General features: G+C 40.4%; 2 protein-coding genes and 2 pseudogenes across 2 annotated transcripts; 2 read left to right on the plus strand and 2 right to left on the minus strand.

The window, feature by feature from the left end:
• Nucleotides 1-813: 813 nt before the first annotated feature.
• LOC130827059 (cytochrome f-like) lies at nucleotides 814-9157 on the plus strand (annotated as a pseudogene).
• On the plus strand, nucleotides 817-1530 carry LOC130827053 (photosystem I assembly protein Ycf4-like). Its single transcript, XM_057692679.1, is given in 2 exon segments — nucleotides 817-919; nucleotides 922-1530. Coding segments are annotated over 2 exon segments (534 nt in total). The 3' UTR covers nucleotides 1353-1530.
• Nucleotides 7224-8982, minus strand: LOC130827043 (uncharacterized tatC-like protein ymf16; annotated as a pseudogene).
• On the minus strand, nucleotides 9122-10758 carry LOC130827046 (ATP synthase subunit a-like). The gene has a single exon (XM_057692674.1). It carries the CDS (start codon nucleotides 10494-10496, stop codon nucleotides 9318-9320), a length of 1179 nt encoding a protein of 392 aa, XP_057548657.1. The 5' UTR covers nucleotides 10497-10758; the 3' UTR covers nucleotides 9122-9317.
• Nucleotides 10759-15638: the final 4880 nt, after the last annotated feature.

Here is a 15638-nt window from a genome sequence, read left to right on the forward strand (position 1 = left end):
TTTGGATCTTTCAATATTTTTTGTGAATCTTTATTAACAATACCCCTTGGATCAAACTATAACGAATCCTTTGTAAATTAAATTTATAAGAAATCGTGTATTTTCTTGTAGTAGAAGCAAAATAAAGAAAAAAAAGATGACGAATACTAAAGTAAAGTCGATTATCATATATTATATGTAGAAAGTGAATTTCTTTTGTAGTTCTACATTCCTTGTACTTATTATATACTATATATATTATATATATTTTATAGAATTAGAATTCTAATTAATTTATTAATATAATAACAATAACATAATAACAACAAAAAATATAACAAACAGGTACAATTACAATACAATTATAGTAAATCGAGGTAATAACTATGAACTTTCCCTCTATTTTTGTGCCTTTAGTAGGCCTAGTATTTCCGGCAATTGCAATGGCGTCTTTATTTATTTATGTTCAAAAAAAGAAGATTGTTTAGATTTTCGGGTTCAAATCTCATTTTTCAAGACTTAGACTTGAATCATAACATAGATATCTATTTAGTGGAATGGTATACCGCGCGATTTCTTATGAACATAAACGAAAGAACCCTTACTTTAATGTATGTGGAAAGATGACGACATAGGAGTACATGTTATTATTTTGATCTAACTAAAAAGGAAAATATAAATAAATATTTACGTAGGATATTTAAATAGAAAGTGAAACACATCCGACATCAGAATAGGACTAGTTGATGAGAGTTACCTCGGAAACAAGACAGAGTAAGGAAAGTACAATTCATTTTAGGTATTTTTCAATTCAAATTAAATGTAACCAAATCTAGTATGAATTGGCGCTCAGAACGTATATGGATAGAACTTATAACGGGATCTCGAAAAATAAGTAATTTCTCTTGGGCCTTTATCCTTTTTTTAGGTTCATTAGGATTCGTATTGGTAGGAATTTGCTATCTTTATTTCCCACCCAGCAAATTCTTTTTTTTCCACAAGGAATTGTGATGTCTTTCTATGGGATCGCGGGCCTCTTTATTAGCTCCTATTTGTGGTGTACAATTTCGTGGAATGTAGGTAGTGGTTATGATCTTTTCGAAAAAAAAAAAGAAGGAATAGTATGTATTTTTCGTTGGGGATTCCCTGGAAAAAATCGTCGCATCTTCTTCCGATATCTTATAAAGGATATCCAATCTATTAGAATAGAACTTAAAGAGGGTATTTCTACTCGTCGTGTTCTTTATCTGGAAATTAGAGGCCAGGGAGCCATTCCTTTGACGCGTACTGATGAAAATATGACTCCACGAGAAATTGAACAAAAAGCTGCTGAATTGGCCTATTTTTTGCGTGTACCAATTGAAGTATTTTGAAAAAGAAAGCGATTCTGCCACGTATTCATGGACAGGCAGGAATTGCTTTGCTTTCACTTTTCGCAATTTCAATAGCCGTAAACACTCTTTTTTTTTCTTCAGTGGACTCTTTTTTCTATTTCTGTATTCTTTCGCGAGTCAAGGACTAATTAGCACTATCAAATCACAAAAAAACAAAGAAGAGATTCATGGATTCGATACATTGGAATAGAATTCATGTTTGATAAAAATATTAGATCGCAGAACGTCGACGAACGCGACAGGTTCATTAACAATTTATAGATGAAAAATAAAATGGAAAAAAAGAAAATATTTTTTCCTTTTCTATATCTTATATCTATAGTATTTTTACCCTGGTGGATCTCTTTATCATTTCAAAAAAGTCTGGAATCTTGGGTTACTAATTGGTGGAATACTAAGCAATCGGAAACTTTTTTTAACGATATTCAAGAAAATAATCTTCTAGAAAAATTCATCGAATTAGAGGAGCTCCACTTGTTGGACGAAATGATAAAGGAATACCCGGAAACACATCTACAAAAGCTTCGTATAGGAATCCACAATGAAACCATTCAATTGATCAAAATGCACAATGCGGATTGTATCCACATGATTTTGCACTTCTCGACAAATCAAATCTGTTTCCTTATTCTAAGCGGTTATTCTATTCTGGGAAATAAAGAACTTATTCTTCTTAACTCTTGGGTTCAGGAATTCCTATATAACTTAAGCGACACAATAAAAGCTTTTTCGATTCTTTTATTAACTGATTTATGTATCGGATTTCATTCGCCCCATGGTTGGGAACTAATGATTGGCTCTATCTACAAAGATTTTTGATTTGCCCATAACGATCAAATTATATCTAGTCTTGTTTCTACGTTTCCAGTTATTCTAGATACAATTTTGAAATATTGGATTTTCCGTTATTTAAATCGTGTATCCCCATCACTTGTAGTGATTTATCATTCAATGAATGACTGAAAAGACGAAAAAGGGGTATACGGATATAAATCGAATTCGAATTTCGAACGCGATGTTTGTTACTTTGTACATAATCAAAGCATTACAAAATTGACTTCCTCTTTCTATTTATACCCATCTAAGACGGGAAGTTTCTCCCATATTCCAGTAATAAAATATTATTTCAGTAAATTTAGTTTTCACTTAAAGTAAATAACAGAATCGGGGATAGGGAACTATACTAGCAACCTACCCAATTTATTGTAGAAATTTGCGGAATCAAAGATTGGACCATGCAAACTATAAATACCTTTTCTTGGATAAAAGAACAGATTACTCGATCCATTTGCATATCGCTCGTGTTATATATAATAACTCGATCCTCCATTTCGAATGCATATCCCATTTTCGCACAGCAAGGTTATGAAAATCCACGAGAAGCAACTGGACGTATTGTATGTGCCAATTGCCATTTAGCTAATAAGCCCGTGGATATTGAAGTTCCACAAGCGGTCCTTCCAGATACTGTATTTGAAGCGGTTGTTCGAATTCCTTATGATATGCAATTAAAACAAGTTCTTGCTAACGGCAAAAAGGGGGGTTTGAATGTGGGGGCTGTTCTTATTTTACCTGAGGGATTTGAATTAGCCCCACCCAATCGTATTTCTCCAGAGATGAAAGAAAAGATAGGCAATCTTTCTTTTCAGAGCTATCGCCCCAATAAAAAAAATATTCTTGTAATAGGTCCTGTTCCTGGGAAAAAATATAGTGAAATTACCTTTCCTATTCTTTCCCCGGATCCTGCCACTAAGAAAGATGTTCACTTCTTAAAATATCCCATATATGTAGGTGGTAACAGAGGAAGGGGCCAGATTTATCCTGACGGAAGCAAGAGTTATAATACAGTTTATAATGCCACAGCAGCAGGTATAGTAAAGAAAATTGTACGAAAAGAAAAGGGCGGATACGAAATAAGCATAGCGGATGCCTCGGATGGACGTGAAGTGGTTGATATTATCCCTCCAGGACCGGAGCTTCTTGTTTCAGAGGGTGAATCTATCAAACTTGATCAACCATTAACAAGTAATCCTAATGTGGGTGGATTTGGTCAGGGAGACGCCGAAATAGTACTTCAAGACCCACTGCGCGTACAAGGTCTTTTGTTCTTCTTTGCATCTGTTATTTTGGCACAAATCTTTTTGGTTCTTAAAAAGAAACAGTTCGAGAAGGTTCAATTGTCCGAAATGAATTTCTAGATTCGTGGATTTATCAATATCAAGCTTGTAAGAAGAACAAAATTAACAATTATTTGACAATATTGGACGATCAATAAATAAAAAAATTATGAAAAGGTTCTTCCGTAATCACTTTTTTTAATACATCCATTCTTCTTTCATTCAAATGAAAAGAGAACTAGACCTTTCTTTTCATCATTGAAATCTGTCTGTCATTCAATCGCAGTGCGGTGCTCTCAAAAAGCTAAATCCTCTAACGCTAAAACAAATAGATCAGAAATTCGACCTGGGATTCGCCCGTTCCGATCCTTGCTTACTAAACAGGTGCACCCCCGGATATGTATGTTGAGAGAACCCCAGGAGGCTTTCCCATATACGAAAGGGAGGGAATAAAGAAAGAGAAAACGAATACTAAGGTTCATGGGGTCCTAAAAAAAAAAGAGGATAGAGAGCGCGGAACGGACTTTCCAAGCATAAAGGAATCCCTACCTATACATTCCATGGCAACAGACAGAAGGCAGTTTTGTCGTTGTTGTTAACTCCAGGCCCATTCCCGTTCCAAAAAAGATCCATGAAAAGACTACCATGATTTCCGAACGAACCCAGAGAGAGTCGAGGCTTGTCGTAGATAAGTTTTATGATCCAGTTATTTGCAAGTACGTATCATCTGCTGCTTTATCCGCCGTCTCTGCGGCCGCCAAAAGCCTACCCTCCATCAGATATTGAGTAGGTTGACCCGGGAAGAGATCCGGACGAACCTTCCAACAAGTAGAATAGAAGTTGACCACAAAGCTATCTCTGTTGGGGACTGCTACCCAGAAGGCCATCTCGGGCATGGGAGGAAAAGTCGACAGACAACCGACTGAACTAGGCAATGCCGGTTTAGGCATTGGGGATGAGTCCAGCGGTCAACAAAGGGCTTCTATCTACAGGTGCTTTCATTATGGATCGGTCGACTTGTCACGATCGATTGCTCACAAAGAATTAGGCTTGGGGAGGTGATATAAATCGCTATCGATACGATGCGAGGCTGATTTGCTGACCGTAACGAACTTGACTCTGCCCCTGAAAAAAAGAGCAGGGAGACCTTTGGCCTGGGCTGGGGGGAGAGTGGGGTCGCTTTGCTTTAGTACTTTAGTTCGTAACAAGGCTCGAGAGACCTACTTGACGAGTTTCCTTATGAGTGAGTTTGTAGGTGCTTTTACTTTAAGTTGAGTATTAGTAATAACAAGTTTAAGTCGAGTGTAAGGAAGGGATTCTCCTTAGATAAGCTTTTTAGGAAATAGAAAGAAAACTGCTTTTATGAGCTGTCTCAGTAGTGACCTGACCGACTTTATTAGCTGTGTGAGTAGTGGCTTAGCTGTTAACTGTCTAAAAGCTACGATCGAAAAAATCCCCTTTTTTTTTTGAAAAGAAACCACTAATACGCCCTCCTAAAGGAGCCTTTGGGTCCGTCGTGTAAGGCGAAGAGAATGGAATGAATGGACCCGCAGGAGGCTGAAAAGCCGTAGTGCGCTAGCGCTAGCAAGTTAGCGCAACAACCCAGTGTCTTTTTTTCTTCGCTCCTTCTTTTTTTTTACTTTACATAAGGTTAAACGAAACCGGTTGTTAATGCTTGTAGCTTGTGCTTCTGTCCTTAGTCCATTTTTGGCTGAAACTCTTTGCCATATATTTTTATAACTGAATACTTTCCTCTGTCATCTCTGGTCTGCTTTTTTTGAAAGAAGATTTTCTACCCTGCCTGATTATGAAGAGCTTCGAGTCTATCGGGGGAGGATGTGGTGGTAACCCCCGCAGCTTCGTCTAGAGCCGGGCGTCCAGCCGTATAATAAGACTCACTTTAGCCACTATAGCGACTTCACTCTCAACTCTAGCTGAGAAGTACTCTCCATCCACTTCCCCCCTTTCCGTATGCCCAAAAGCTCGCCCGCCCGGTTTATGAGCCCCTTTACGATTCCCTTACCCAATCTCATGATAAGCAAGCCCAGCAGGCCCTGCCTTAACCTGTCCCCAGACAGTCAGCCCTCACCGGGCTGCTGGCATTGCTAAATGCTCCGCCATAAAGCTGAATACGACAAATCAAATGCGGAAAAAGAAGTCGACCTAACCTTCACCTTCGGTTCCCGTAACCAAGTTTTTCTCACTCCTTATGTACTTTTTCTTACTTCATCCATACTTTTTTTTTAAGTGTAGGGCAAACGGCGCTCTCTACTTTCACTTCTAACTAAAGGCGAACAGCCGGCTTTGCAAGCAAATATAGAGCCCCCGCCCGTTTGAAGTCGTTGCGAGCCGGAAGCGTACCGGCAGTTTGAGTCGCTTACTTAATTTACTAAATTTGAGTCTTTTTATAAAAATAAGATTTATTTATATATATATTATAAACAATTAATTGGTAATTGGAAAAAAATGGATTTTCCAATTGTTAATTCCTGGGAAGCGGAAGAAGCAGATAGAGCAAAGGCCTTCTCTTTCCGTCCGCTCTTCCCGAAGTGAGATAATTGCATGTAAAGATCCGTAAGGGCTTATAGTTTAATTGGTTAAAACGTACCGCTCATAACGGTTATATTGTGGGTTCGAGCCCTACTAAGCCTACTACCCTCTTCTTTTCACCCGAAACAAGGCTATAGAAGTCCCCGCCACCCTGCGGATCTCAATCTAACGGAAGCTCCTGGAACCACACTGCTGCCGCTGTCCTTCGGGCATGCCTCCTACGCTTACCACTTACCTACGCTCTTTCAGCATCCCCCTTCGGGCAAGAAGGCTTTCGTAATACGCGAAGCAGCTGAGCGATAGCTCTTCGATCGCTATATTCTTGCAATAGCGAAGGCATGGTTCATCCTCTAAGAAAGAGTAGATGCGAAGGTTCGGATCGAAGATCTTCGCGAAACGGCCCAAGCGAAGATCGGCACTCGAAGGCTTGAGGAGCAGCCCTCAAAAGGGAAAGACGCGGAGACGGCAGACTCGCCGGTCAAGCAAACCGTTAAGGCTGACTACAGCAGACCGGGGGTTTAAATTCCTCTTTTCCTTAGTCTTGCAACTAAGCTCTTCGAACCTTATTATTCTAATAAGCTACTACATAACCTTTTGTCTTGGTGATTTTTTTCATTTGTTAATCTGAAGATAGAAAACCACAATGATTCCAAACTTCACTTCAAAAGTCTCGTATCCATGCTGTCCCGGCCTCAAACTCTTTTTTCTTCCTTTTCGTTCCGCTTAAACTAGGCAGTTTTCATTATGTCTTCTTTTCAGTGTCTAAGGAGGTTAGGGGTGAGTTAAGCCAATGCGTACAAATATAGAGACCAGGCTCATCCTTTTATGTTGAGGTCAGTGCAAGTCTGTCTATGATTAAGAGTCTAGGTGGTGTTGAAGCTGGCTCATTCATGCTAGTCATCTTAAAGCTATGAGTCAGAACAATGTTCACCAACTCTTCTATACTAATCTTTTTCATATAAAAAAATAAAATTGTATGAGTTTGAATTGTTTTTAGTGTTTTGTCTCCTCCCCAAGGTAAGATTGACGAGCGGGCGATCCCTGTCTTGCTTGTTTAAAAGCTAGCTTTTCTGCGGCACTCAAATTCCATTTTGGAGAGCTCCTTCGGCTCGGCTCCTTTTTTTCAATGGTATGGACTTCTTTTTTTCTTCTAGCCCAAAGGAGGATAATCCCTTTTGGGAGCTCAATCTTCACGGTAATAATTATGCCAATTCTGTCTAAAAATCTCTTTAGGTGATCAAGAGGGCTCCCTTTGTTCAGTAGATGAGATTAGGATGAAAGGTATTATATCTCAACTATCTATTTTATTTTCTTTTTCAAATCAAACTTTGGCCTGCGGTAATGTAATGGGGATTTCATCTTATAAATTCTTTTTTCTATGATGAAAGAAAGAGAGAGAGAAAGTAGCAGAAGTGCTTCTAGATCTCTAGAAAGAGGGTCTAATTTAGAACAAGACTTTCTCTCTCTTTTTCCATTTTTCCCTAGCGCTCTTTTTTTACTTTTTGAACAATTTCATTGCCCTAGAAGTTCTTTCTTGATCGAAAGGATATAAGACATACGAAACCTTAGCTTCGCTTACTTTTTGAAGTATAACCTTCGCCGCGACATTGGTGGCTCTTCGTGCTTCCCGCAGGCTTTTTTTATAGAGAGAGAGTCAGAGGGGCGGTACGGAAGATTGGTCTGCTCCGAAAAGCTCCGCTTTTGGGTTCGCTCCCTCTACTCTATGCGGTCGGCCTTCTTACTAGTCTGCCTTCTTTCTCTTGATGGAATATAACAATGCCCGAGCTCCAGCTTTGCTTGCGTTCTTCGCCGGCGCTCGCCGGATGTATCACTCATCCTGCTCCTAAGGTAAGGAGTTTTCTGTGTGTTATAATCTTTACGAGAATGAATCGCAGATGTTGGTTGAGAATTGTTCGGGAATTCATTGATAATTACTTTGCCAGGTTCTAGGGGGCTACTCTTCTTTTTTGTCGATCGAGCCGCTCCCCCTCATTCCACTCGTCCAGCCTTCTTCACGAACTTGTACAATCGATGCCACAAAGATAGCCAACTCTATTATCGAAGAAATAAGGAAACGGGCGACGATTTGGCACCAGATATCCGGAGGTGTGGAAAGAGCAGCTGTGAGAAGGGGAAAAACCATCAAAAAACGACGATTGTTCGTGAAGGTTTCCACAGAAAGACCCCTCAGTTCTGGCAAACGGATCACAATTACAGGTACCTGAGAGCATACCGATGGAATGAACGAAATACGAACAGTTAACATAATATAGTCATAGATCTTAGGTTGTAACTTGATCATGAGCGAATTTGTTGATGTTTCACCCGCGAAGTATGGAAAGTGCCAAACATTGGGAACTACCCGGGAAAGAGTTAAGAACAGGAACAAGAAGAAGCAAAAACCACTTAAATGGAAAAATCTATTGTATTTCGTCCTTTGTTCCCCATAGCAACTGGGGATCAAAAAGCACCAAATTTGGTGACTTACAAAAGGAAAGACGAAGTAAGAGCATGCTATTGAAGACGTTGCTACATATGTCGGGAAGGCCTCCGTTAATTGTGTACGAACAAAATACGAGTCCAAAGGCAGGGTAAGAAAGGGTTTAGCTAATGGGAATATTAACTCTTCCGGGAACCAATAACGCGTAAACCATGTCAAACCAAGACCGATCAATATCCGAACGAAACGGATTCGAACTTCTCCTAGAAGAGTTTCCAATGCGAAATCAAATTCATAGGATATATATGAGTAATTCAAAAGATAAATGAAAATCTATTCTTTTCTAAGATTCGCCTTACTAACAGTAAAAGACTCCTTTTGGAAGTAGTCATTCTTCCATGCCTTAGGGCTTTTTCTCTTTGTCATGCCGACGCCTTAGACAATAGAGTCTGACCGTGGTAAGCAGACTTCTTCTGTACCATCTCAGCCTTGCCCCTATATAATTTTAGTAAGGGCACGCCTTGATACCTGTTAGAAGAAACCGAACGTGGAAGCGGAAGAACTTTCTTTCCCAAACCAGCCCCATGACTGTAAGAATAATAAAGAAGAGAGGAGGCCGGGCCATCAAGTCTCTTGAAGGCTGGAAAACGAAGCGAAAAAGGAAGTAAAGCGAAGAGCAGAAAAGAAAGAGAAAGAATTGAAAAAGCCAAAAATCTGACATCACCACAGACTCATTTTGTTTTCGCTCCTTGCAGGCGGAGCGGCATACCGAAAAAAAGAAAAGCGTTAGTTATCGGATTTGAAGCGATGACTTAAGCATAAATACCTCGCTTTTGTTCAATTATAAATAAAAAAGAAAGAATTTTGATGGAGATTTATAGCATCATTCAAGTAAATACAGATTAAGATCGTAAAAACATGAGCTTGTAATATAGCTACCCCTAATTCCAGACCGGTTAATGCAAGAACTATAAATAAAGGACCAAGATCTCCTATGAAATATAAAAGATCATTCATACATAGCATAGTCCAGGCGAACCCACTTAAAATCTTTACTGAACTATGCCCGGCCATCATATTAGCAAATAAACGTATTCCTGGGCTTAATGCGCGAAAACAATGAGGGATTAGCTCAAGGAGTACTAAAAAAGGTGCTAACGGCAGTGGGACTCCTGCAGGTAATGAGAAGCTTAAAAAATGAAGCCCATTTTTTTGAAATCCCACTATAGTAATGCCAATAAAAATGGAAAATGAAAGACCCAAAGTAATGAGAAAATGACTTGTAACTGTAAAGCTATAGGGTATCATACCCTGGAGATTACGAAATAACAAAAAAGTAAAAGTGACCAAGATGCAAGGGAAAAACTTTTGTTTCACATTTCCGGAAAGACCACCTATTTGTTCGTTTACCAGGTTCAGCACGAAATCATAAAGAAGCTCTACCAAGGATTGCCAAACATTTGGTACTGAGTTTCCTCCTCCCTTTTTAGTAACAAAATGAAGCAGAAGTAGGACCAAACTGAGAGTTAGCAGCATAAACAAAGATGGATTTGTGAATGAGAAATACAAGTTTCCTATTTTCATAGGAATCAATGGGAGAATGGAAAATTGCTCAAGTGGGCTGGGGATCAGTCCCGCTAGATGAAGAGCATCGTGATAAGCTTCACTTTGTACTCCGTTTTCGCTCAAATCATTCAAAAGGTACTGCAGAAAGGCGGTATTGTCGCTTTCCGCGTGTAAAGCTTCGGCCGCAACCAGAACATCGTCGGGACTTCTGCCCACCATCAACTCTCCCAATTTTTCGTGGATATCATGGTGAAGTTCGACTATAAGCTCACTTGAAGGGTTAAGACCAGGGTGATCTTCAAAAATCCCACCGGAACAACCCTGAGTACTGGACGATTGAAGACTATAATCGTCAATAGTCGTCGTCGATTGACTCAGAGTTGTAGCATCACTGGAAGTTGTATTCAGACTTTCCTCATCAAATAAAAAGAGTCGTCGGATTCGTTGCATATCGAAAGTTTGATTTTGAATGATTCTCTCCAGACAGCTTAACTCCGTCAAGCCTCTAGAAATGGTGGTTAAAGTATGGTTAGGTGGTTGGTTGTTGACCAACAACGGAATGGGACAGGCATTGTTTGCGGTTGACTTCTCTATGGCTATAACGAAAGAGACTCTTCTTTTGGCGAGAATTGGGTCCTGCAGTGGTAGAACCTCGTGAACCGGGCGTACTACTTCCCAACCTTCTGTAAACCTTTCTTCTCTATACGATATTTTATATTTAAAGTCAAAAGCTCAAGACACGCATCCACCCGATAAGTATATAGTTCGTTTTGACCCTCAAGCCAAGGGTACGATTCCAGGTCTTCCAGTCAAGTTGTAAGCCTTAGCCTTATAGCTCGCCTAATCCAATCTTGTTGTGCTTGATTATATGTTCTAAGGGGCTTAACTAGAAAAAAAAGTCATAGGAATAAATCTCCATTAGATAGGTGAATGAGCAGACACACCGCCTTTTCACTCCCGGAAGAACGAAAAAACTTAATGAGTGCAATGAAGCAAGCCATAAGTTCATATGATGTCGTGAGCTTAAGACCACACCGAATAAGAAGGGTGAGTTAAGGAGGAACACGGTAATCATATGGTTATAATAGTTCTGGAGGTAAGTTAATAAAGGTGGAAAAAGCCAATCAATCTCAGTACTTGAGGATCTCGCCTCTTTCTCTTTTTAAAGAAAAGGCTTTCTAATTGTTCCTAGTTAGGAATGCGGATGATAGGGGGGGCATTCTAAAAACTATTAGGCAATATGCACTATCTTAAATAGTCTATATGGAGTATCCCCTGGACTAAAGTTGACCTATTTCCTTAAACTTCGCTTAAGCGATTACATACCTCCTACTAGTGGTCCTCATTGCAGATAGTTAGAACGACGGGTGAAAGCACCAAAAGCAAGTTATCTAGCCCATTCTAAGTGAGTGTTCAATAACGCCCCTTTCCTTCTTTTAGTTGTTCGCCAGCCAGGAAGTCAATATATGAATTCGGAGGAGAACTTCGGGCAAGAATAATGGTGGAAACCCCGAATCTTTTCGGGTCCGAAATCAACATTTCTAGCTGAAACATACTGTTCTAGTTCTTTTATGGGGTTCGGACAAGACCCTTTCTTTGAAATCCAACTAAATAAAGTGAAGCAAATATGGCGGTAAGTAGAGGGAGAAGATTATAACATTGGGGTGGGTTTCTCTTAATTCTATTGAAGTAACTTAGCCTAACGACAGGTTACGGCACACAGGCGGAGGTCTCAACTCCTTTTCTATTTCGAACACGTGTAAAAAACCTTTTATCCTTCGATCAATTAGTCGATATAAGTATCTGAAAGCCAAGTGAAAGGGTAAGATTCTCTCTCCTTCTTTCTTTCGAACTTTGCTCTTAAGTCTTTTTTAATTTTGAACGAAGGGCGTAAAGACGAGTTCCAAGAGTCGTCTAAGCACACCCATTCTCTTAGGGGACGCCAAAAGCTAGCCTCACTCTCATATCTTTTTACCTTTCTACCACGGTCGAAGGAATGTGTCCCAGGGCAACATAATGAAAGAGGAAGGAAGATTCTCCCGCTGGTGCTTCCTCTTAGTCCCAAGGAAAAGCTTTTACGACTGGACGGACATACCGAATAGTCGGAGAGAAGGAATAGACCTAGGAAGGAAAGAAAACCCCTCGATACAAAGGAATTGCCCCCGAGCAGCAGGTAAGGTAATAGGATAATTTTTCAAGGGCTTATCCTACAAAGACGATCGCGAATGGGGCTCCCCTGCAACCTAATTACTTTCCTCTCACCCGAGTCTTAATCTCAAAGAAAGGGAATTGGCCCTGATACGGCTTCGAAGACTACTGTTAGGCATGGACTGCTAGCAGACTGGAAAGAAGGACTTGTTACATCCTCAAAAGAGTGAAAAGTACCTCAACAAATAGAAAATAAAGTAAAGACAAGAAGAAAGTCTAGCCGGAATAAACTACATGAAAGCAAGCAGAGGAAGCGGAGAGGTACTTGAGAGAATGGAGGGCAGGGGCCCCTAATCGAAAGCAAGGTACGTAGCGGGAATGGGGATATACTGATTAACCTACCTTTGGAGAGCTGCGAATCCTTAGAGGAAGAAGGTCTTACGGGTTAGAAAGGACTTTTAGAGCATATATAATGTGTTCAAGTTGCCGCTGCTGAGCGTTAGAGTTCCTCTGAGTCTGGAAATATGCTTTTCGACAAGCTCAAGCCTTTGTCCATCAAGAACAGTTCATAGGAATAGGACCAAGCAGGCTTAGAAGCCAAGAACCAGTAACTCCTGAGCCTATGTATGAATCTACATCCCCTCGGCTCGTCCTATCAATGAGTCCTAAGACCCCATTCTACACTAGAAAGACTTCGAGCTTAAGTCGTTGACTGAGATATTGGTGAAACGTCAGTTCATGGGAAAGAGTCATTCCTAAGTCCAATCTCGAAATCAAGAACCTAGGAACCCGCAACTATGAAGCTTCGACCGATGAGATATCGAATTCCTATAGAAACCTATATCAAGTATTTCTCGCGGATTGCTTTATGAGTGAGGATTGGCCCAGATTATTTAGAGGTTCTATCCTCTGCCTACGTGAACTCCTATTGGTAGGCTTAACTAGGCAAGGACTAAGTGACTTGTCTTCCTTTTTCGGATGTGAATTGGGAGATTTACTCATTAGTATTGGAAGAATCATCCCTACGCGGTCAATCCACAACTAGAAGACAAAGAAGAAGACTTTCGAATGAGGCTAGATCGGATGTACGGGATCGATTCCCTATGAGCTTCCCCTCAATTGAATCCACCCTCTATCGCAACTGCTTGTTCATTCCAAAATAATTTCTTTTCATAACCAGGCATCGCTCTCAGAGCAAGAAAAGGCTCCTGTCTATGTAAGAGGTTCTTGCCAAACTTTCGAACATGGCGTAGAGGTTTACACGCCATAGTTATTGGTTCTACTTTCATTGAAACTCTACAGGGAAAGGGCCCAGAAATACCTGTGCCTGTGCGGTCAGCCGGGGTAGACAGCGCAGTGGTGGCATGTATAGTCGATGGAGTGAAGCCGGAAAGCTGGGAGACCTTATAATAGGAAGAGCGGAGGAACAACTTATCTTAGTTAAGCTTTTCAAAAGGAGCATTCGCCTATCAAATAGTTCATAGGTCGATACCCCATTTTCCAGCTCAACGGAAAGGGGGAAATTACTTATTCTTTAGCTGACCATTACCAATAGTCTAAAGCTCATCGTAGGCAGCTCTCTTTCTCTTCTGTAGACGAAGTCGTTTGGGCTGACATTGCTCTTTCTTCAGACTCTTTAGAGAAGAAAGACAACTATCAAGCTTCGGCATCCAGTCTCATATTTTTGATGGCATCTCGCGAAATGAGATCTACTGGCAAAATACCCCATTCCTAAAGGACTTTCTTTCTTCTATTAGTATATTCGACTTAAGCAAGGGACTTGGGAAGACCCATTATCAAGCTTGGCATCGGTCTCTCTTTTGAGCTCTTTGTTGCTTGCGTCCCATTTAGAATACACTATTTCAAGTCCTCTTTCACTAGAGTCAATGCTGCTTTTAAGCTTAAGAGAATGCTTTTGTCTCCGTCTAGCCTTAAAGGAAAGGGTCATACTCTTCTCACTCCATTGCCATTTCTTCCTTCTCTTAAATAAAGTAAAAAATCCAGTAATACTATCAGAAGTTATCGTTTACTAGAATTCGTTATTGAGTATTCTAAGGCGGGTTCAGGATTCGAACCTGCAATCTTCAGGTCTAATATAAAATCGAAAAGGTACAGGCTTAACTTGATTCCCTTATTCCTTCCGGATACCTATCTTAGTTCCTACTTTTCATTCTATAAGGAGAATAGTAGAAGAAACTAGGGATTCTATCAGGACTGAAACAGAATCAGCTAACTGAGACTGAGAATAAAGAAAGAGAACAGAGAATATGCTTTCGGTTAAGCTTCCGCTTCAACCGCCTTATCCACAGGTACCAGTTCAACTTCCTTTCCTGAAACTGATAATGCTACAGCTACCTTCACAGAAGGATTTCCCGCTCTTGGTCTACTTATTTCTTCTGGGAGAATCCCAACAGCAACTACTTATTCAAAGACTGCGGGTATCGGAGAAAGAACAGCAGCCTATTTACAAGGGTTTGTCTCTGACTCTCTTTATAGTTCACTCGTTGCATCGGCATAAGGGATACCTTTAAGTCTACCAAGTCATATCGAGTAGGCGGTCTTCACTGGTTCTTCTCCGGAATCGTAATGTACAGGTCCAAGTATGCGCTATTCGATGCTCTCCTTGACCTTTCTCATCCTTATCGTACGGGACTAGAGCGAGCTGGCTAAGAAGCATCTTCATTTGCTTTCTTTGCATCCCTCCTTTCTTTCTCTATTCATTCGGTCAATAAGATAAGGCTTTCAGAGGAAATATAAGAGATTAGACTCCCGAGTGAAGGGGAGTAACCTAACCACTTATTTTGAATCGAAACCTTAGAATAAGTGGTAGCTAACCGAAGTTAATCAAGTTCTCTTAGCTCTTCTCCTCGGGAATGAGCTATCATATCGAAAGCTCTAATTCCACTCTACCTGGTATGTAATCATCCAACAGGGCATGTAGTAGGTGCGTATAAAACTCAACCTTAAGATGCCTTAAAGGCCCATATTTCCATCGCTGGTGCTAATTCTGCAGTGACTGATAAGATCCATTCTTATGATTCTATCATTCTCCTCTCCCTGGATTCCCTTATTGGAGCATCAAAGTAAGGTTTTTCATTACTGAGATCGGCATATTAGCTCATTCCTTTCCGAGAGTAAAGTTCCTTCGGGGCTTGGCTAGACTCGGCAACAAGAATCGGTTATGGAATAGCCTTTAGTCGGCTTTCTCGTTCTTAAGGACTTTCTGGCCGGTAGGCTTTATAGCGGACCTGCCTTGCTGACAGCTAGGATATTACATATATAGTTGTGTTTGCCTTCACTTAGAAACTCTACGCCCCCTATTAGAGTTAGAGTAAGGCATGCTCTCGAAACTATATTCGCTCGTTCTTGTCTCCAGCGATTAACCTATTCCAGAGCAGTCTGGTGATTAGCCTATCCCGCACTAGTCGAAGCCTTCGTAAACTC

This window comes from Amaranthus tricolor, chromosome 11 (genome assembly GCF_026212465.1).
Source record: "Amaranthus tricolor cultivar Red isolate AtriRed21 chromosome 11, ASM2621246v1, whole genome shotgun sequence".
In the NCBI taxonomy this organism is placed as follows: Eukaryota; Viridiplantae; Streptophyta; class Magnoliopsida; order Caryophyllales; family Amaranthaceae; genus Amaranthus; species Amaranthus tricolor.